The sequence below is a fragment of the Eretmochelys imbricata genome, chromosome 1 (assembly GCF_965152235.1).
Source record: "Eretmochelys imbricata isolate rEreImb1 chromosome 1, rEreImb1.hap1, whole genome shotgun sequence".
Taxonomy (NCBI): Eukaryota; Metazoa; Chordata; order Testudines; family Cheloniidae; genus Eretmochelys; species Eretmochelys imbricata.
Genome location: NC_135572.1, coordinates 195,825,971 through 195,850,012, shown reverse-complemented (window position 1 = coordinate 195,850,012; position 24,042 = coordinate 195,825,971). Strand labels below are relative to the sequence as shown.

Here is a 24,042-nt window from a genome sequence, read left to right as displayed (position 1 = left end):
GGTTTTTTCGGTCCCCATGCATCTTACAAGTATATCCAATAACAACGCAGAAGAGAAACTTTAAAATATGTCTTTTTCATATGTAGTTTTCTAAAATAGTTTTGCAGGGATTTCTTTAATTCCTGTTATGAGTGTTTGTAGTGATTTTGCTGGTTTGCATTGTAGACTTCTTTTATGCATCCTGGATTCCTTGCTGCAATTTTTTTTGAGGGGGGGGGGCGTTTGAGAATTTTGCAGAAGGTCCTCTTACATGTTGTGTAATTGCAGTTTCTCTGTGTTTAAACACAAATGTATTTTTGTTATGCACAATTGTCTACAAAACTGGATAATTTGAGTTTAGTCTGAATTTGCTGTACAAGAGATTGCCTTAGTCTTTAAACTTTCTTATTTTAGCCATCTCAAGGGAAACTGGTATGTGGCTTCTGATTTCAGACAAAATTGTCCAAACTTTCATTTTAGCAGACCACTCATTGATCACATACTCTGAATTTTGTAAACCTAAATAGGCTCCATAACCATTTTCAGTCACACCCCCTGAAGCTGCTTGTTGAGTGTTTTGCTAGTATATGCTTGTTACCGTAGCAACTTAAAGAAGTTGATATAATTGTCTGAGAGTGAACAAAAAAGGAACAACTATGCAGGTCCCAAAGGGATTTTTTTTTTCCCATGATGGCACTAAGTGTACATTAGCAGAACAGGCAAATCTCCTTCTTTTCTATCTGGTGTAAAATGCTGTCATATCTAATAATTTAAAAGGCCTGTTTGACTTGAGCTTGAACTAGTTTATATACCATATAGTTTGCTTCTTATTTACATAAGAGCAAGGCTCTTTTGTTCCTTTCTATTCATGAGGAAAAGAACTTAAAGGGGAGTTTTCTTGCTGTTTAACAGAAACTAAGATTAGAATTGTAAATATAAAATTAAAAGTACACTATCCTTCCACCCACCCCAAACCAATTCTTTCGAGCAGGATAAAGGGAATTTAGGTTCCCCCTTTCTACTTTTGATTATTATTTCCAACAGTATTTCTGAATGCATGAAATATTGGTCTTCATGTTTGTAAATTAACAGAGTTTGATATTTTTTGTAACTTTAAAGTTTACATTTCTGTAGCACCATCTAGTGGATCAAATGCTGTCTCTCTTAATTTAAAAAATAGCACTTTAGTGTAATCAAACTGTATAGCAGATTACAACACGCTCTAAGATGACTGTTTTTATTTTAAAATATGACCAATGTATTTAAATTGAGTATGTGACTATATAACAGAAACAGATGATTAGCACCAGCTTGGTTAAAAAGGAATATTGTTAAGCTAGAACTCTTAGGATGCGAAAAAATATAACAGCCTATTATATTTATCTTAAACCCTTCTTTCCTCCCCCCCACTTCCCCCCGGCTCTCAGTCCTATTCTGTTCTACCTGTTATGTCTTGTCATTTACATTGTAAGCATTTTCGAGAAGGGATTTTCACATACAGTATTTTTGTATAGCACTGTGATGAGCTGGGGAATATATGTACAGCTTTTAAATTCTGTTGGATAGCGAGGGGTGCACTTTGTCAGATTGCAGACTCCATTTTGAATGGGTTAGTTTGCTTTCTCCATTTTACCTCCATCTTGGACAGAAATTCCAAGTGGGGGGCAGCATAGGGATAACAGTAAAGGGTCATTAACATAAATGCTGTCCCATTGAAATGGAACCCCCTAGACAATAGGCTCAGCCTTGCGTAGAAGAACCAGTCATCCCAGGTGGGCTGGTAACTCAGTAACTGGTCACCAAGTAGGGGATTTTGATCACCTCATGAGGCTGTTAAGGGAATTACCTGATAAGAGGGCTAGAAGTTATAAAAGGGAGGATCTCTCAGCAATCATTTTACAGAGAGAGGTTAAGAAGAGAGCAGAGATTCCATGTCCTGGATGAGACTGCAGGTGAACAGTGGGGAGAGGATGGGATATTGGACTGCACGGAGTATTCTGGCCTGTGTGTGAAGAACTTTTCAGAGTGGTGAGGAAACAGAGGCAGGGAAAACATATATCACTGTGTACGTTGATTTATCTAGATCTATGCATATGTGTGTGATAAGTAAAGAGAATATTGTATCTAAAATCCTGTGCAAAGTTTGTCTGTGTCTGTTGGCTTTCACTATAAACCCGAAGGCACACACTTCTGGTGGGTTTCTGGTGAAATGTGCAAGTGCTGCTGAGGAGCCTTGGGAGAGACATTTGTTTCCGGGCTGAGGCAATTAGATCGAGGATGTCCCTGCTGCCAAGAGGGGTGTCAGACATGAGGCGTGAACTTGAAGTGTGCGCCTAGAGGCCCAAAGCCAGGAACAGTGCCTAAACTCTTCCCAGCCCCAGCAAGCTAAAGCATTTGGGATATTGAGCATTTGGGTCCCCTCAGAGCAGTCTGGTGAGTGTCCTAAAGGAGAGCTCAACCACATCTGTGAGAAGCACCTGTCACAACCGGGATTCAGTCTGACTCTGGCTTTTAGGAGTTACCACAATAAATGTTCAGTACTAGCAACAGTAGGAGTAATAAACTCAGGCAAAATCCTCATAAAAACAGTCAGTATCTGCCTGAGTAAACACTAAGTAAGAACTTCAGTATTTGATCCTTTGAGAATATCTATATTTTATTTTATCTAACTATCCACCTTCCTGAGGTGAGGGCACATCCCTAAGCAAGATGTACAGATGGCACGCGGAGTGTCCGCCAATTCCAAGTACCATTCCAGACCCCTGGAGAGTACTCCTTTGGCCCAGAGATCTGTACTTCGGGAGAGGGTAAATCAAGGGACAGGTACACCATGAGCATCATTTGGCCTTGGCAAGGCATGATGAATATACTGAAAAATTAATGCAGCTGGTGGCTTATGACCTCCTTGTACAGCCCCGGATATACCATCAGCGCTCTCTTGCTCCTTAAATAAGGTTCCTGGTTCAGCAGCAAGTTGGGGGAAGTCTGTATTGTGAAGCTATGCTGGCTTGGCGTTGGAGAAGGGAAGCAAGGGGTCCCCCAGGCCTGTGTGCAGGCACAGGACCACTCTCCAATGGCTGTGATCTCTGGCAGAAGCCCCAAATCCATAGGTGTGGTAGATGTCACATTTCAGGGCAACTGCACCTCTATTACTCCTCTGAGGTCCAGCAAGGGTAACCGCGCTCAGGCTTCCTCCTCCCCAGTTGTTATAGTCTCCCTCCATCTTGACCAAAATATTTTCCTGCTGCACAGCTCCCTACCTGTAATGTGTATTCCCTTCCTGGGGAATTCACCTAAGCAGGCCTGCTTTAGTATTCTCCTCAGTGACATTAAATAGTGAAATTGCCACAGTTAAGTTACACACTGCTCTTTCTAACTGATCACATTTATTCTTAAGTAAAAGTCTTATGGGAAAAACTAATTAAACAATTAAAAAAAAAAAAAACTACACTCCCTGCTGCCAACAAGGACTATGGCCAGTGAACAGTTTATCAAACCCCACCCAGGGGTTTTCCTGAGGCTACAGTTTCATAACTCGTTTTGTTTAGAACAAGAACAGTCATGAATCTGAGAGTTCCTTCTATATACATTTTTTGGGAGGGTTAGATCTGTCCTCTTACAACAGGTGATCAGCAGACCCCCTCAGGGCAAAGCTTCAAAAGGTTAGTTCTTGCATAACTGGAGTAGGTGAACTTTCATACCCCTCCTCCTAGAGATTTCTAGGGTGGGTGAAGTAATATTATTACAACAATCTATAACAACCCTGCCCCAGCTGCTTTCTCCCTCCTTTCCTCCCTGTGACTGGAATGGTGTTACCTTGAATGGTCTCTTGAAATATGTGTTAACTATTTATGCTAAACAATCTGTTCCACCTTGTATTTAGCAGTGATCCCCTGCATACCCTTCCCAAACCAGAAGAAGAGCTCTGTGTAAGCTGGAAAGTCTCTCTCTCTCTCTGGGAGAGAGCTCTTCCGTCGGCTTAATAACGCCACCTGCCTGAGCGCAGAAGCTATGTTGGTGAGAGAAGCCCTCCCACTAACATAATGCTGTCTACACAGGGGCTTAAGGTCGGTAAACAAAAAATCCACATCCCTGAGCGACATAGAAATACCAAAGTAAGTGTGTAGTGTAGGCCTGGAGTTTAAACTTAATTCACTAAGGTTTAAATTAATTCTGTAAGGTTTACAAAATTGCCATGCCTGTCACAGTGGGCAAACCCGATCCTCATTCAGTGCAGGGGAACAATCTGGGAAGAATATTGAGGAAAAACTTGCTAAGACTGTTTTCTCCCTAGACTTCTGTACTGTGAGTTTTTCCATACGAGGGGGTGACGAAGGCTTGTATAGTTTTTCGTAAAATTGATTTATAAAAATAGTAGCAAAGCAAAACCGTATTAGTAACAACAGTGCTGCTCTTAACATTTTAGGTTGTTACACTTTTAAAATTATTTCAGTTTTAATTTTTCTTCATGTGTGCTATGTGGATCTCTTTTTGCATTTCACTCATTTTAGACAATGAAACTACACTGGTCAATTTCACTTAGAAATTCCCATGCACTAGCACTATTGTGCTTGAGTTACTTTGTGTCTAAACCATCTGTTAGAGAGCCACGGCGGGTGTGGTAATATTTTTTATTGGACCAACTTATGTTGGTGTCAGAGACCAGACAGAGCTCTTCTTCAGGCCTGGGAAAATGTCACAGCAAAATGCAAGGTGGAACAGATTGTTTAGCATAAGTAGTGAAGAACAAGTAATATCCTAGGTTGAACGTGGCGACAACTGTACTGCTTAATACCAAAGGAATTACCTTTAGTTTGATTCTAAGCTGTGCTTATTTTGATATTGTGTTGCAACATATGCCCTGCAGACAGAACTGGCTGAATTTTCAGATGGGAAAGATAACATGTTTGTTCAGTTTTAAGTCAGCAAGGCTTGATACAAGGTAGCAGCCAGTGTCCAGAGCCTTTTTTATATTGTCTTCTCGCTGAAAGGGTGAAGTTCTGTTCTCACATGGCTTCCATTAACTGCAGTAGGAAATCTGAGTAAACATACTTAATGTACTGAATCCTATTTTGTTTAAAACATTCAAGGATGAATCCCTATGCTAGAAAATAGCACAATGCAGTAAGATACTCTTTTAACCTTAAACCAAATAGTAACTAGCACCTTAGAATTCCAATAAAACACTTACCATTCCTTCCTCTCTCATAGGCCTTGGATTGTACACAGTAAATGCAGTATATGGAGATACCATTGTTATGCCTTGTCCTCAGGAAGTACCTAATGATCTGATGTTTGGAAAATGGAAATATGTGAGTATGGCTTATCTTGAACTTAATTATTGCCAGTATAAGTAGATTTTTTTTGGTGAATAAAAGTGCAGATTCAAATGTACATAATTCCACTGTTCTGCTGTCAAGTACAGTTGAAGGTAGGTAGAATTAGTTTCAAATGTGCAAGATAAATAATTATTAATTAGGGCATTCTGTCAAGCCACATTAAAAACATGCCAGATTGCCTAATTCTTATTGGTTATAAAAACCCATCTTTACACATTTGCATCTTCCTAAAGCAGGAAGTGTTTTATCCTCATGAAAAGGATCCCCAGGTTGACAACCACTCCATGCTGTTTCATGTGTCACTGTATTTTTGCATGCTGCAGAAGGCAAAGTGAGCCTTACTGGAGACCCGGGTTCTGTTTCCCTGTGCAGCTAATGGTGTGCAAAAAATGTGCCAGAAGCACAGCAGAAAAAGACGAATGCTGCCTTGACTCACTCCATGGATTTGTATTGGAAACACTGCAGAATACACAGTGAACTTCAGTATTATTAGTAAATGTCACTTTGTAGTTCAGACACCACTGTAAACTTAAAAAAATAAACAGCACAAGAGTACATACCAGCAGTGGAACCGTAGGCAGTAATTAGTGAATATGGATGGGCAGACCAGTTATGATAAGCATTATCCCCTTTCGCCTCTCTCTAACTGAAGTCAAAATTAACATTTTTCATATTTCTGAAAAGCCTGTTTAAGCATCTCCCCTGATTTATGATCTCCATTTCCAAAGCTGTCCCCTCACTCCCCAAAATCAAAATGTTACCTGTTTTGAGGAGTGGAGGGCTGACTTGGTTCCCAGATCTCTTGCTCTGGCAGGGAATTTCTACTTCCAAGTTTTGCCTGCTCCTCGTTAATCTAATTCTCTCTCCTTTTGGTGGTGGCCAAATGGGCCATTCTTGTGCGACAAATCTACCACTTTAATATTTAAAAGGACTTGGAGTGAACTGCAATATTGTGAAATTGCATCTTCTGTACAAGATCCCATCATTTCCGTGAGGTTAACAATTCTTGCAGGAAGAAGCGAGGGATCTCAAGAGCTCCAGAATTTTCAAACCCACCTCTGCATTTTGGGATGTAAATTGCAGAGTCCTAAGCAAACATGCTCCACAGAAGAGAGGGTTAAAACACTTCAAATAAGCCTACAAAAGATGGCCAGAATTTTGTTGAAAACTCCTTCCTTCCTTCTGCGCCTTTTTCTAGAAAGACAGTTGCTGCACTTGGTGAACTTGCAAAACTATTCTGAGAGAGAGAAATCCGGCTCTCTTCCCCCAACACCCAACCCCATTGCACCAGGGATAGTTACTAATCAACAGTGCAGAAAAAATTTAGAAATTGCTGATTGCTGTAGATCTGTCACACCTTTCCTAAACAGCCACCACCAAGGGCCCAGGGGGAAGTGACATATGTTGTGTATAATAATTTGTACAACCATAACCAGCTAAGATTTTTAACATGCTAAGGACAGCCAAAATATATTCCATGTAACCCCCTGTTCCCTGGCCTCCTCACATGCCAATAATTTTCTGTTTGTTTTTCATCTTTTGTAAGACATTTCCTTTCTTTGGAAGCAAGAACAGCCTTGTCAATTTCTGGTCATGCCATAGACGACTTATTTTATAGACTGAGAGGAGATTTCAGTTTCTACTATAATATTTTCGGGGTGGCCCTTCCAAGTCCCTGGTATAGACTTCGAAACACTCAGAGAGGAGTCTGTCTCCAGAGAATCTACTGGAGATTTTACATTGACTTTGGTGCATGCTAGGGCAGAATATTTGTGATGTGTGAATATTCATGCATTGCGGACAGGAACAACAAAGCTCACAAGCACTATGCTACCAATTCTTAGTGCTTTGATTTAAGGAGATCTCGGTTTCCTGGAACATAACATGAAGAATAGTCTTTCCCTTTGCTTTTATGTAAAGGAGGAGAGGGGAAAACAAATCTTGCAAAACATAGTTTGCAATTCTGCCTCTTATGAATATTAACTTTCTCTATGGCAGCTCCATGTAAAGTTTTCCTTTGATATTTTCCATTTTTTGATAGCAACTGCATACTGATTAAAGTGAGGAGGATGTCTAGAAACTATTTTGCTGGTTATTCTGAAACACATAAATAATCTTTTATTGTAGGTATATTCCCATGCTTAGAGACCTCTGGATGCTTTAATAAAAAGAAACTAAAAACTAATTTAGAATAAAATGGCCATTTTTGCCTGATTAAATCCCAAGTTGGGAACTATATTTGAACATCCCCGACGAACAATACAAAATACATAAAAAACAAGAGACAAAAAGAAACTGAAATCTTGAGTCTAACTTTGGATGCCTCTGATATTTCATATACCTCTGGTATGCGGAAATGCAGCTAATTCCACAGCCACCAGCCTTTGTCAGAGAAGGTCCTTCCTCATTCCATGTCAGTATTGTACCCCATAGCATGGTAATCCATTCCAGAGCAGCCAGTCCAGCACCCAGTATGCTACGTAGCACAACAGACTGCCCTTCAAATGACAGATCTTATCATCAGTCTTTGTACTTCTGCAGCACTGGATCAATTGATTGCACAGCAACTGGAGAATACCCCATCCTCTTCTCCCCACCCCGCCACCCCAAATCAAAACAAACATCGTAATACTCCGAATTATGTCTGTTCGCATCATTTTAAACTACATATTGGCTGGATAGCAGGCACCCATTGCAGATCTTGGAGCACTTCTAAATAAGTCTTTGTGTTCATGGAAGATGAAGCATTTATTTATTTATATTTATTTTACTTCATTTTAGGAAATGGCAGACACCTCTCCAGTCTTTATTGCCTTCAGGTCAACAACAAAAAAAGGTGTACAATATGACGACGTACCCGAATACAAAGGCAGATTGAGTCTCTCAGAAAATTATACCTTATCCATCAAAAATGCAAGGATCAGTGATGAAAAAAGATTTGTGTGTATGCTAGTGACCGTGGACAATGTGTATGAAGAGCCTACAGTAGTCAAGGTGTTCAGTAAGTAACAGCTAGCATAGCTACTAATGTGGATCTCCAATTAGGGAATTGCTGTTGAAAGATGAAAGCAAACAGAGTTAAAAAAAAAATGTTAAGCAGAATCAATGACTAACATTAGCCAGTTTTTTGCAATAAAAAATCCTAATCTGTCTATAGCATTCATGTAACAGGATTCTCTGTTGTCTTAGTATGTCAGCTCTGAAAAAGAGGAATTTCAGGGTGTGATAATGAATCAATTGTATGCATAAACTACATCTCTTTGCCCCTAAAATGAAAAATGTAAAAATAAGACTAACGGGAAAATTTTCACTTATTCTGTTAGTGAACTTTTCTGGGAGTGGGGGAAGTGTTAAGTGATATGTTGGAAATGTTTGATGGTAGTATGTGAGTTTAAAGAAATATATTTAAATGTCCTCAAGAGCCTGGCGCACGCAGATAACGAAACTTAAAATAAAGGCTTAAAAACAGGATATTAGCCAAAAGTCATATTTTTCTCCTCTCTTGAAATGTCAGCAACAAAGGTGTATTAGCATTATGATTTAAGGCTTGACACCATAAACCTTACTATTGAACAAATCTGTCTAAGATTTTCAAAAGTAACTAGTGATTCTGGGTTGCTAAAGTTTTCAGAGTCCAGGATTTTCACAGACAAGGTGCTTGGTAATTTTTGAAATTAAGGCCCCTTTAGGATTTTTGACATAAAACACGTAAAAATTGACAGTCAGCATGACTAATCACTACTGAAAATCTTGTCCTTAGCATTTCCTACTGTGAACAGACTCACAGAAAACAGTGGGTTTCTCCTCCATACCCAACCTCAAAATCTTCTTTTGCTTCCTTGCCTTTGTGCACTCAAGATGCATGTTTAAATAAAGTTTACACAGAGTAACTCTGTTGTCAGGAAAAGTTGAAAAGTTATGAAAAAGATTACTTTTTGGCTCAAAGAAAATACATAATCCACCAAATTTAATGATGATCTTATAACTCAAGCAGGAAGAAGGTGTGAGGGATTCTTCAGTGTTGTTGTCCTGGTATCTCATAGCACAATGGTGTCAGTGTCCCAGTCAGTTTGAAGGGGATTGGGAGTCAACAGTAATTTACTTCCACTGTTTTATTTTGTTGCTTGACTACAAGGACAGCAGGGATACGTGTGTAGAGTGCTTGAAATGAAGTGATAAAGAATTATCCTGGTTATTTATCATGAAGTAAATATGTAGATAAGACTGTATTATAGAGTGGTTACCAAGTGTTTGAATACCAAGTGGTTGAATTACTGTATATAGTTCTACTTCTAAGGACTACATGATGTTAGTTCAGCCATGTTCCACATCCTATACCTTTTATGGCAGGGGTGGTCAAACTTCTTGGCCCGAGGGCCACATCTGGGTGGGGAAATTGCAGGGCTGGGGCGGTGAAGGAGGAAGTGCAGGGTGTGGGAGGGGGTGCGGTGTGCAAAAAGGGGCTCAGGGCAGAGGGTTGAGGTGCAGGGTGCAGCAGGGGGTTGGGGGCTCAGGGCAGGGGGTAGGGGTGCAGGGTGCAGCAGGGGGTTGGGGGCTCAGGGCAGGGGGTAGGGGTGCAGGGTGCGGCCTCCGGCCTGATGCCACTTACCTCGAGCGGCTCTGGGGTGGCAGTGGCACACAGCAGGGCTAAAGCAGCCTCCCTGCTCCTGGCCCCACGCCACTCCTGGAAGTGGCCAGCATGTCCAGCAGTGGCTCCTGGGGGGGCGGGCAGCTCTGCTGCGTGCTGTCCTCGCCTGCGGGTACCACCCCTGAAGCTCCCATTGGCCACGGTTCCCCATTGCATGGATCCCTCTTTCCCCCATCCCCCACGCCCACCCCCACCCCCCCCGCTGGGGCCGCAGGGATGTGGTGCCAGCCGCTTCTGGGAGCAGCATGGGGCCTTAGCCCTGCTGCATCACAGGGCTGGCAATCCCGCAGGCTGGATTGAAAGCCCTGATGGGACGGATTCGGCCCACAGGCTGTAGTTTGCCCTCCCCTGTTTTATGGCATTAATTAATTAAACTTACATTTGGCAAGGAAAATAAGAATAGAAAATGCTGAATGGGTAATGTTGCTGAGTTAACATTTCCAGAAAAACCTTTACTTCAGACTTTTTTTTGAGTGATTTTACAATTTTAAAGTTCTGTTAACACGTTTTAGCATTTAATTTCCCTGGTTGGCTTATTTTAAGGAAAAATTAAGATTTGTTGGCAAGTTGCACAGGTTCAGCCAGTAAAGTTTCTAAATTCTTCAAACGGCTGAACTGCAGCTGTATGAATGCCAAGTAACCAAAATTCTTGGTTATCTGAAACTCAGATCTGTCCCTTGAGGTTTGACTGAAGTTCAGTTTCTGTGGAGCTTGTTACATCCTTAGTCCTGAGTTAATCAGCTGGTGCAGCTAACAAGGTGTATTGGCTCATTGCTCAGATAACACCTGCTAATAGCCCTCATTGGATTGTTCAAGTAAGAACCTCTGCCAGCTTTCCTGGTGGATCTTTTCAGCATCTTCATCAGGATCTAGATAGCCAAAATTTCCAGAGCATACTGGCTCCACATACATTAGCTCCTATCTCCTTGCACGGCGATTTGGACTCTACAGCTAGCAAGCAGAGTTAATGTGCTTACAGAGCTGTAAAGTTGCTATTCTAAGCCCCTGCAGCCAGAGATAAGCAGTTTGCTGAAGTTACAAGCCCCACCAACCTATGCTCTGATGCTATTAAACTCTTGAGCTTAAAATTTCCTTCTGCTTCAGCAGATGATCTTCTCGATGTCTGGCACCCAATAAGTGTAAGCACAGTAAATTAATCTGTTTGCACAGGTTCAAGCCTGTTGCTATTCCTCCTCATCTGCCACAGCCTCTGTGTGCAGTCAGTGCTTAATTTGCAATGAGAGAGGTGCTGGGGCTCAAGCAATTTTTTTACTTAACTGATGCGTCAGGCCTAAAGGTGCCGGGGCTATGAACTGCTAACCCTAGGGGTGCCGGGACTCAGCCCTGGCACAAATTAAACATGGTCTACACTGCAATTAGACATCTGCAACTGGTCTGTGCCAGCACACTCATGCTGTGAGGCTGTTTAATTGCAGTGTGGACATTCCAGCTCAGGCTGTAGCCTGAGTTCTGGGATCCTCCCACCTCCCAAGATCCTAGAACCCAGGCTCCAGCCCGAGCCTCAACGTCTGCACTGCAATTAAACAGCCCTTTAGTCTGAGCCCAAGTCAGCTGGCATGGGTCAGCTGTAGGTTTTTAACTGTGGTGTAGCTGTACCCTGAGTGGGCAGGGAGAGCTCTAAGCAGCTCTTCTGTGCCTTCTCCACTGCATCTGCTCAGCAGCACCTCCTTTCGCTGCCTCCCACCTCCTCATATGTGGGTGGACAGAGCATTTGCTCTGGCTCACTGCTCCCATTCCAGGTAGTAAATACCCCCAGGTAACCCCAAAGGGAGCAGGATAGATGGTTCATTGTCTCTTACTGAACTCAGAGAGGGGAGAGCTCAGTAAAGGGTGGATAGCCTTCCTTAAAGAACAACCAAGTGCAGTCATGGGGGAAAAAACATAGAAAGAAAGGAAAAACAAAAAGACACAGCAAATTTCAAATTTGTTCAGTTTATCAGATGGCTGGCAAAATGATATAAAAACAGCCATTTTTGTTGATGGGACCTGTTTGCATGGGATGAGGGCAGGTTAGGAGAGCTGATTGTGGTTCAGGTGATGGGCATGAAAACTTATTGTCCCTGCAAGTGTGTTTGGAAAATGGGTTAATCTGTTTGTTTTAAAACAACACACAGTGTTTATGCTTCTAAAATACACTTACTTCTGTTCTGTTTTTCTGCCTGAGAACAACATGAGGCTTTTTGAGCCCAGGGTTTTTGGTGCATGGCTTTGGTATTTTATTTGCCACTGGCAAGTTGTTTGAGAATTCCAAATAAATAGTTTACTTTATTGCTTTTGTTTTTTTCTTTTTGATCGTCTGCTTGGACAAATCTTCTAAAATGCAGGAAATTGTGTCTCAATATATGAAGAAAGAGACTTAGCATGGAAACTTGTGCAAACTTAGCTACTGCTGTAGTAGGCATGACAAGTGTAAATGAATAAACTTTTTATTCTGTTTTTTCTTTATTTTATATTTTTAAATTGTGTGAAGAGAACTTGGAACAGGATAGCAGGGCACTTGGTAACTTTCCAGATTACTAGCATTGTTTGATAGGTTTGATTTGAAAAAGTTTCTGTAAACTGAAATGTGAAAATTTGGAGAAAGTTTCAGTTTGTATATGTGTATAAAAATGTCTGCTTATTTAGAAGCACAGCTGGAGTGCAGAGACTTTCTTTGACTGTGTAAATATACAGACTTTGTTTCCTTCAAACGTATAGGAAAACAGTCTCTTGGAGATAAAAATTTGCATTCCAGGCTTTAGGCCAGAATGAATTTTAACATACTAGTTATGTAGTCTCTAGAAAATCATGTTTTTATAATGGAAACGCTGATGGAGCCTCAACTCTAACAGGGAAGGGTGCAGCTACCATAAATAGGATGATGTATATTGCTACTGAATAGAAAGTTTGCTTTTAAAGAGATGCAATCGATTCAAAATCTAGTGAGTTTTGAAAAATAAAGTAATTTCAGATACTACTTTTGCTTCTGTTATACTAATCCCAGGTGTTACTTAAGTGTAACAATAGTATGGGGGAAAAATGAGAAGTGAGATTAAGTTGAGTTTCTCAGTTTGAAATATTAAAGCTAAACTAATATTGTGTTAAAACTTCTTTTGTGCCACTATGTTTTCTATACCACTGTTTCCTTCTTCTGGAAATGTATCATGTTCATCAGTAGGCTCTCTCTCAATCTAGGTTGTAGCATTCCTGGCCAAAATATAGCATGCCAATATGTGTAGCATAAATTTACACTAGTTTTATATTATCATGTAAAATGACATGTGTAAAGTGAAACCAGTAACATGATTATCTCTCCTGTTAAATCTCGTGAGATTTTTTTTTCCCCTCCAAAGTCCATTTGTCAATATTTTGTTAGGAGCAATTTTTTTAACAGCCAAGGAGGGTGTAAACCCCCAAAAGACAAGGTTTCAAATGAAAAGCATGATAACTCTGCAGCTCACCAAATAGTTCTAATGTAGTTGCTGATGCCATGTTGCTGAATGTTCTGTATTTGTTGTTGGAGAATGTTAGTCCTTTATACAACAAATTGAAATTCCTGCTCTCCTTTCTCTTATACATATTTTTTGTTTATAGAACAACCATCTCAACCAGAAATTATACATCCAGCAAACTTCCTAGAAGCGGAAAAGTTTAAAATGGTAAGAGCATTTTTCTTAATTTAAATGCATGTACCTGGAGGTGAGTTTGGAGCTGTGCCGTCAGCAAGATGGAATATTCTGTGTGTGTTTTCTGAGCTAGCAATAGTGGGATATGGGGAGGATTGCTCAGGACCTAGTCTGAGACTATAGAATTTCTGAAACCATTTCTTGAAAAACCAGTTTTCAGCTGAATCAGGAATAACAGCAACATGCTAGAAAGTTACAACTAGCCCTCCCCATATCCAGAAGAATGGGTCCAGCTCTATTCTGCCCCCTGCCCGTAAGAAATACCCAAGCATCATTTGTCATTTATCCTTCAAAAAAAATCAAAAAGTTTTGGATTGTTTGTACTTTCCTGAGACTTTAACTAATCATGTAACCAAGAGTAACCCCATAAGCATAAATGAAGGAGTAATTCTATCAAAATGTCAGAGGACAAAATGTTTGATATTTTTTGTGTTCTGCAGCTCGGGGAATGTATTGCAAGAGATAGTTATCCAGATGGCAACATTACATGGTACAAAAATGGAAATATTTTGCAGCCTGTTGAAGGAGGTATGTTTCAGTAACGAACAGTGAACCTGATCCTATAACAACCTGCACATGTCATTAACTTTACTCATATGAGTAATCCTATTTAAAAGGGTTATTCCATGACACAAGCTATGCATATGGGGGAAGGATTGAGGCTTGCAGGATTGAGGACTGCAAGATTGAGGCTTAAAATTGTGGGTTTAAATATTGTCTTATTATTGCCAAAATGTTAGATGTATCTTTCTGAAGGATTTTTTTTTAAAGTAACTGGAAAATTAATTAGAAAGTGTTTGGTTTGTTTTTGTCTTTTTTTAAATGCTTATGGGATTTTAGGACAGTATTATTTGACCGGGAATCATTGTTGGGGTGTTTTTTCTTTGTGAGCCAAAGTGTCAGGACCAGAGGATACAGTCTGGGGTGAATTTGGTTTATTGTATTGCTTGCTTTAAAATTCATGTCTTCTGCTTAGATGCTGAACAATAGGTGCATAAAAATCATTAATATACAAAATAAGAAAAAAACCCAAAATTAGGAAAGGTTGTATATACTAAGAATGACATTGAAACAAGGTCTCCTTTTCAGTTGTTGTCATGAGCTTACAAAAGGTCGTGGACCAATCAACTGGACTCTTCACAACGACATCTTCTCTCCAGTACATGCCGACAAAGAAAGATGCAAATGCCCAGTTTGCCTGTAGCATGACATATTACGGACCATCTGGACAGGAAAAAATATCATCTGAACCAATGGTCTTTGATGTTCACTGTAAGTTGTTAAAAACTGGGTTGCAGAACTATGTTCATAAATATGATCTTTCTGGGGAAAAAAATCAGTCTACCAGCAAAATTGCAGGGTCACAGACTTCCATTGATAGCAAAACCCCTTACTAAAACTGTGAGAGAAATCAGAAGAATGATGCTCTTTTTGATAATAGGATTAATACTTTTTCAAAGTTGATTTGCAGTGAAAAGATTTAAGTCAAGCATACACTGTATCCATTTCAGGATTATGAGTTTTATTTTCTTTTTTCAGTGACATTAGATTTCTGAATATTAAGATTACTGTTTCAGGAGGAAGAGTAGCAGCTAAAAGAATCTTATGATGAAATGGGAATTTCAAGTCCTCATAACAAACTACTACTAAATAAGCTGAATTAGAAGTTTTCATAGAAGCTGACTAGAGTTCAAAAATATTGTGTGAGAATTAAAGATAGTCTTCTCATCTCTCTCTGCCCAGTGAAATATGCAGTAAATATAAACTAGCTCACCTCAAGATTGGTATACTAAGGTACCCAAATGTTTAGAGTACTTCTTGAGCACAAAAACATTGTGTATCTAAACAATACAGTACAATGTCATTGCTTTTCTAATACAACACTGCCCAATCAGCTCTGTAGTTAATGCTGAATTGAGTTTTACACTTCAAATGCATTTTTATTGCTTTTTTTATAAAGGAGAAGTTATGTGGCTAATAATATCCAACTCATCGAAATACAAAATTTACTTGCATCTTATGGTACAATAGAACCCTCATTGAGCAAAGAAAGCAGGCAATAGACCAGGAAATAGAAGATGTTAGCAACTGTCGAGCGCATGGCAGGCCATGTCAAAGAAGTGAAGAGAGAAACTTCTCAATGAGCATAGAAGGTACCAGGTCTTAGTAGAGAATTGAGGAGAAAAGAACACTGAAGAAAATTTACAGACAAAACTGTCTTTTCCTGTATACCTTAAATGAAAGCTCAAGTCCTAAATAAAACCCTTCTGGTTTAGGAATGCTTCTTCTGTCCAGGCATCTGTCTGTTTTATGTGGCTTTAACTACATAAGTTTATGTGAAGTAATGCATTTGTATTATTTTCGTGAGTTACAATGACTGCCGCTGAGAGAAAGTGATCACTGAAACCAGTAAAATGAATACCAAAGAAAAAAATTGACTAGAATTCTTCAGGTGCTGTATAATTTAGTATGATATTGATGCTGTTTGCTGCTACTAGAAAAAATAAAAATCTTATTTTCCTTCAAATCCATCTAGTGAAGATGCTACAACAAAGAAAAGATGAAATACAAAACAGATTAAGTTCAGTTGCTTGGCCTACAACAAATAAGGATTCCCATTTCAGACTGGGTAAAGCAGCCTTGTGCAGCTGGCATTTCTGAAACATATTAAGATCTTTCTAAATTTGCGAAATATACATAGCAACTTAAAACTCTGTACCAACTTTAGGGCCCAAAAATTCAAGGTGCTAAAAGCTCTTAATGTTGCTGAAGCTCAGCACCTCCCAGGATCAAATCATTGTCCATGCGCTGAGGGCCCAGTCCTGGCCACAAGAACTTCCACCATGTGAAACCTAGAGCAGCAGCAATGCACAGCTGCTCTCTGCAGTCATAAGAACAGCCATACTGGGTCTGACAAATGGTCCATCTAGCCCAGTATCCTGTCTTCCAATAGTGGTCAATGCCAGATCTTCAGAGGGAATGAACAGAACAGGTAATTGAGTGATCCATACCCTGTCGTTCACTCCCAGCTTCTGGAAACCAGAGGCTAGGGACACGCTAATAGCCACTGATGGACCTATCCTCCATGAACTTACCTTGTTCTTTTTTGAATCCTATTATAGTCTTGGCCTTCACAACATCCTCGGAAAAGAGTTCCACAGGTTGACTGTGCATTATGTGAAGAAGTACTTCCTTGCTGCCTGCTAATTTCTTTGGGTGACCCCCTAGTTCTTGTGTTATGAGAAGGAGTGAATAACACTTCCTTATTCACTTTCTCCACACCAGTCAAGATTTTATATATCTCTATCATATCCACCCTTTTTTCTAAGCTGAAAAGTCCCAGTTCTATTAATCTCTCCTCATATGGAAGCTGTTTCATACCCCTAATAATTTCTGTTGCCCTTTTCTGTACTGTTTCCACTTCCAGTATATCTTTTTTGAGATGGGGTGACCAGATCTGTATGCAATATTCAAGATGTGGGGGGTACCATGGATTTATATAGAGGCATTATGATATTTTCTGTCTTTTTATCTATTCCTTTCCTAAATTATTCCTAACATTCTGTTAGCAAAGGGGCAGAGACATTTTCAGGGACAATGACCCATTATCCAGAGAAGAGGAAAGCCGCAGACTGAGGCAACCATCTATGGCTTATTTGGCTGCCTAGCTTCTAGTCCCTTCTGGGGCAAAGTCTGTGGAGAGATTTAGAAAGGGAACCCAATTCTTGCCGTCCATTCACGATGCATCAATGCATTTTAATGGAGTTATTCCTGATTCTCACCTGAGTAAGAAATTCAGAGCTCTGTTCCACAGACTAACTCTTCCAAAACAGCCAGAGAAAATGACAAGGAAGAAGGCCATTGGGAATATCAGCCATTACTCTTGGAAGTCATTAAGAGATCCCATGTCCACAAGCATCCACTCCATACCTATAAAATTCAGTTTGCTTTAATTTTTGGTCTCTAAAGAGCAGACATCTAATCTCATTCTCTCTCCCCCCACTCTTCTGCAAGACACAGGAATTGCTGCAACTCCAAGATAGCAGTAATTCTCACTGCCTCCACAGGCTCACTGGAGGATCCAGGATACAGTGGGCTCTGATTGAAAGGAAGTCTGGTAGTGAGCTATCTTGCATGAATCTCCTGTCTCTTCAAATTGCTCCATAGCTACTGCTGGTTAAGCAGTTATGCTGTCCCCATCGCCATGACCACTTATAGACCCCAGGCCAGCCTACTCACTGTGGATCTGGTTTGCCCAGATCCTATTCTATCCTGTTCTCTCCGCAGACAATTTAATTAAGGTAACTTCGTGCACGCATCTCTAGCTTCCTCTAGAGACATTCAGTTGCATTGCTAATTAACTAACAGTGGGAATTGGGCATACCCTTGATTAGTGAAGAGGAGTACATGGCATGAAGCTCCGTCACCCTCAGAATGAAGCATTACTAGTTTCCTTCTGAAAATACCTTTAGTCATTTAACATCAGTCCCTTGTTCTTTACAAATGCATCTCTAAACTGAGATCCTTATAATCTCATTGGAATAGGTGTCCAGAATTGCTTTGAACAGATTTCTCCACTGCTGTTAGGTGAAGTTGTTGATGGTGAGATACAAGTGTTTTTCAAATGTGTCAGTAATCCTAATTAGTTTCTATCTCCTTCTTATTAATTATTTCTTTAGCTGAATTTAGTGCAGGTTAAAAAAAAGACAGATTACAGCTCCAAGAAATGGAAATCTATTTATTTACCTAGTCATTTGCATTCAGCTGTATCACCAAGCTCTATCATTCCTTAAATTTCTAAAAGACACTTAATCAGAAAATAACACAATACCAGCTGTTCAGTTTAAAATCAGTGATGAATCCCACTCATCAACAGCTGCAGGGTCCTCCTGAATAATCAGCCAGTTGTTTTTTAATTGTACCCTATTTATTTGGTGATAAAGCTTGACTGCTGTGTCCTTCCAACAACACAGGGAGAAGACATGCAAAAATCCACTCCCCCGCAGGCTTATCATTGGCCGCTAGTGCTGTAACCTGCTGGATATCTACCAATGCCCTAATTATTGCACCTGCTGAATACCATGCAGCAGCATGGGGCTCTAGTAGTCACTTCAGCAAGTTGGACTCAGTGATCTACTCTGCCCTTCATATCATCACTGGTGCAGCCTGGACAACTTGAGGCTCCAATTTTCTGGTCTTGGCTGGCATTGCTCCCCCAGCAATGAGCCATGCAGCCAACCACCAGGACAGCTTACTTCACAATTTCATCTCAAAGCTGCACCAAGAATGCTGGCTGAAGTCAAGACGCCCCTTTTCCAAAATAGTTGAGCCTCTCAGACAATACATCAGAAATTACATTTCTAAGGAATTGGGGCAGCAGGCAGTGCGGGACTATATTTTTGATATCTTGGCAGATAGACAACTCAGATCTGTATCTACTTATTTCTTTAGAGGAGCTCTTGCATACTCCTCAGAACAACCAGATGAAACGAAAGATTCTTCTTTGTTACAACAGGATACGTTGTGATCATGGGCAGTTTAACGTATATCTTTACTGTTGGGGTTTCTTGATTTCACCATCCCATCTCTGTAGACCTCAAGAACAAGCAGCATGCCATCTGGCTATGGACTGCACTCTTTACCATCTTGATGTGGGATGGATGTGCTCAACATCTCCACTTGATGCTGTGATAGAGTGGTTACCTCATATACCAGACATCCGATTCATTCTTCATGCTGCCAGAAGCTATATGCCAGAAGAAGAATCCCACTCCCAGCTCAACTCCATAACAAAAATACACCCAATTTTGTCAAAAAACCCACCACCAACAAAAACTCCTCCATTAAAATGAGACCCAAAATCTTTCAAAGCCCTGACCATATGGATAAATTTAATGCAGAGCTCTGAAGTTCTTTACATTCAGTGTCCAGTGTGCTGTAGGGAGCAAGTTCCAGAAAACAAGAGGAAGAATGACTTAAATGATAACTCCCGCAAAAGAACAGTGGTAGAGATGTGATCGCTCAGATGACTAAATAGTTTAGGGCTTCATAGACGTTGACTTGAACTCAGAAGTGGAGAGTCACGGAAGACTCACCAGTTGGACATGAAAACTTTCCTACACTGCCTCACCAGCATCCATCAGACTTGTTATGGAAGAACTGTATCTCTAGGTTTGACAGGGTGGTTCAGACTCCGCATCTGTTCACTCGGCCTCTTCTAAAGCTACCAAAAAAGCGTGTCAAGGTGGTGGTTTTGTGATAGAATGATCAGGATAGGTTACTGAATGGCCGTGTGAAATGTTTGGCTATCAGTATCCATTTCCAGACGTTGGACCTTCCAAATGCAGGTGCAGAGTGTTACTTGCACAAGGTAAGGATGACCGGGAGAAGGGGATCCTGACCTAGTGAGAGGGATAATGTGTGGTCAGCAAGTTAGGGCCAAGGATTCATAATTTAGAAGGGACCATTGGCAATTATCTAATCCATTGGTTCTCAGTCTGCGGTCCGCTTGCAGCACAATCATCACACAGCTGTGGCCCATATGGCATCCTCAAGGCCATATAGGTAACACATATATTGTATGGATGTAGCCTACACAACACTGAGAAAGCCGCATATGCGGCCCACGGTGTTGAATAGGTTGAGAACCACTGATTTAGTCTGACCTCCTGTATAACATAGGACTTGCCTGAATTAATTCCTATTTGAACTAAAGCATACCTTGTGTAAAAACATACACTCTTGGTTTAAAAATTATTAGTGACTGAGAATCCAATACAGCCCCCTTGGTAAGCTGGGTAACTACCCTTACTGTTGTGTAGGTAAATGCTCCCCTCCTTATCACCTTTGCATGTTATCTTAGGCTTGGTCTACACAATGATTTAACTAAATCAGTTAGAGAAATAGATTTAGTTAAACTGGTGCAATCCCCTTGTGTGGACTTATTTTAACTCAGCAGTAATCTTTTTGTCTGCTGCCAGCCTAACTAGCTAAATCAATACAAGGTACCCCTAAATTAAAAAGGGATCTTGCAAGGGAATTGCTTCCATTTATCTAAATCAATTTCTAAACTAGTTTGTTTAATTTTCTCCTACAGACAAGGCCTCAGAGAAGTATTTATCCCAGGCTCTCCCCCCCCCCCTTTTTTTTTAACCTGGCATTCGAGTAAGAGAACAGCCCCACAAAAGTCTTGAGACTTCCCCTCAGTGTGGTGGACTGTCTAGTGCAGCAATCACATATAGTCTTTCACCCTCACTTGTGTCAGAGCCCACGACCCTTGTACTTCCTGATCCATTCAGTTTTCCCCTTTGCTGAATAAATAGCATTGTCAAATGATTGTTCATATATATATATATATATATATATATATATATATATATATATATATATATATATATATATATATATATATATATATATATATATAAAATTTTAAATTATAACTAACAATTCTACCATGCGATTTGTCATTTAGAACAAACTTAACCATTTTTGTCAACTAAAAGTTAGGTGCAACACTCCCAGTGATGAACTGAGATCCACCAGCATGGACTTTAGGGAGTCCTAATGAAGGCAGTGGAGGTCCGCCTATCCTAATGCAAAAGCAGCACATGATTAGAATACAAAATATTATTTAAATTAATACAAAAAGTTATCTATCCATTATTTTCTTTCATTAATCTGTCCCATTTTACTCCACTTTTGAAAATTATATTTAACATCCTTCATAGGAGGAGTAACCTATAATAGAGAATCTCTTAAAAAGTAAAGATAAGATTTTAAAAAATTACCACAGTACAATATGTTATCGCTCAACCCTATTTAACATGACAGAAATATTACATTTACAGCTTGGTTGACTGTGTTGAGTCTTAAGTTTTTACCAAATTCTTCTTTCTGCAACCTACTACACTGATCAGCATATAGAGGAGCCTTGCTATAGTTGCTTAGCTAATATTTCTTTTTATTTAATACAAGATACTATTATCTAATTAGTGCAGGGGGCTGATAGCTTTAGTTATGTTTGTGGCTGCTGTAGTCCCTTCAAACAGCAAGCTGCATATAGTGCCGTTAAGTTTCTCGTAATGAAATCATACTGTGAAATTGTTCCTACTGATCTTTTTTTACATGAAAATAATTATGGTCACTCCTGCTTCAGTTATAGGCATTTTGCTAAGGAAAACTTGATTTTTATACAGGGTTTCTGTGTAGTTCATTCTAATAGGATTAGTACTCAGTATGGACGAGTACCTGTAAACTTCATTCCTTCTATTAAAAAAAAAAAATGCAATTACCTTCACCTGCTTCTGGAGAAAATTGTGTATACTTTGGACATTTACCCTGTATGCATAGTTATCTTGGTACTTGACAAAAACTATTAACTTGTGTCCATTATTTTCACAGATCCTACAGAGAAGGTGACAATTAAAGTGCTGTCACAAAGAAATACCATCAAAGAAGGTGATAACATCACTCTAAAGTGCTCAGGAAATGGTAACCCCCCTCCACAGGAGTTTCTGTTTTATATTCCGGTAAGTATTACTTTACTGTTGTTACTTAGCAATAATAGTCTGTACTATTTCTTCCTATTATTTGACACCAGAGGCACCCACGCTGAACCAGTCTAATTTTATCTTACCATGACACCAAAACATACTTTATTTTACACTAGGCAAAACCCCCTCGTGTCCCTCCCCTCTGCCCCTCTCCTAGTCAGCTCCCCCTTGAAGGCACTCATGGAGCGCCCCATACTTCTAGCAGGTCATAAGCTGCTGCTGAGCAAGTCCTGTGAGCAGAGCAGAGGAGACATGAGATGCTGGAAGTGGAGCGAGGCTGGGTACGCTCCCATGGGGAGACCGGATTCAGGAGCTGGACCCATGGCAGTGGCCAGGAGGAGCTGTGCAGATCCATCTCACTGCCCATGTCCCCTGTGTTGTGATGGGGGAGGAGCACGCCGCAGCCAAACTTGAATCAGAACAGGGTGGCCAATACTGCTCCTCCTGGCCCATGCTGTTGGGATGGCTCCTGCACCAGTACCCAAATCAGGTTGCCCCTCCCCTCAACAAATGATGCCCTAGGCATCTGCATAGGTTGCCTATACCTTATTCCAGCCCTGCCAATGGTAGGCACCATGCGTAAAATGCATATGGCTGTGGGTGCTGCTGTTCAACACTAGTTTATCTCTGGAAGGAATTTATAAATGCTTATATAACAAATGAAGGCATCTGATGCTATTAACCAAGTGAAAAGCTGACCTTGGCAAGTTCAGGAAATTTGCTGAGAGGATACCAGTCTGGAGCCTGCAGAGAATCTGTCAAAATTTAGTGAAGATTTTTTTTACCCTCTTCACAGATTAACAATCTTTTTACAAGAAATATATGATGGAGTGGTGTTCATAGAAATGCAATGGTGAAAAAGGACCAGAGGAAAACAGTTTAATTTACTATAATATGAACAGAGTAATCCCTCGAGAAAAATCAAATAAATGTAGCAGTTAAGGTGGCAAAATCCTATCTAAGATTTAGACCTTTCTCTGTAAAGTATATTGAGTAATTAATTCCTGTAGTGACAGCCTTCAGAAGAACATTAGAATTATATGGTGAAAAATAGAGACACAATTTATTAATAGAATTTTTTTTAAATTGGGGAACAAGATTTATAAAGAATATGAAAATTAACTACATGTTAAAGGGCCAAACATTCTTTTCACATGAGTTTAAAGTAATTTCAGGTATTACACCTGCCATTTTTCATGGTTTCACAGTCACATCTTCCTGTATTTATTTGATCTTTACTCTGTTGCTGTGTGAAATACCAACACAAACAAGGGTTGACGGACAATACAAGGGAACAAATCATAAACAACCTGCTGTCAAATGCAGAAAGTAAAAATTGAAAATGAAGTTAACATTTATATTATAGTATATATTAGTTATAGTAATCTTGCAATAGTAGGTGAAATACTTTCAGACAGAAATGTGATTATCTGTAGGCTGACCTTTGTTTCCTCCTTTCTTTGTTTCTTGCACTTTTCCTGTGTTTTCTGCTCCCACTACACCATGAGAACCAGTTTACCTTCAGGACAGGAAGACTGTGTGCTTCTAAATAGCTCCAGACCACCAGTTGCTTTGCTTAATAACCCGCAGCTACTTTGGACTCCTCTCCTTTTGCAGCTTGCATTGCTTCAGAACTGTGAGGGGAGGCAGGGTCTGAAGCCACTCCTCTACCTCAAGCTGCAGGTGAAGCTGAGTGAGAGTGGAACTGATGGCCCAATCAACCCCCTTTTAAGCCACTCTAAGCAGCAGTTGTAGCAGGGGGTCCGGGATGGGGGGAAGAGCCATAAGTGTACCAGAACTCCACCTGTTCTGTGATGAACATGGGTGAGCTAAGG

The 24,042-nt window shown here is 40.2% G+C and overlaps 1 protein-coding gene across 3 annotated transcripts in view; it reads left to right on the top strand.

The window, feature by feature from the left end:
* Nucleotides 1-24,042, top strand: part of ALCAM (activated leukocyte cell adhesion molecule) — a 175,911-nt gene that overhangs the window by 126,903 nt on the left and 24,966 nt on the right. For all 3 annotated transcript variants that reach the window (XM_077821192.1, XM_077821211.1, XM_077821201.1), the window contains exons 2-7: nt 5,191-5,291; nt 8,100-8,319; nt 13,561-13,625; nt 14,093-14,180; nt 14,742-14,924; nt 22,056-22,183. In XM_077821192.1, coding sequence (XP_077677318.1) covers nt 5,191-5,291; nt 8,100-8,319; nt 13,561-13,625; nt 14,093-14,180; nt 14,742-14,924; nt 22,056-22,183 — 785 coding nt within the window. The remainder of the gene's footprint in view (nt 1-5,190; nt 5,292-8,099; nt 8,320-13,560; nt 13,626-14,092; nt 14,181-14,741; nt 14,925-22,055; nt 22,184-24,042) is intronic.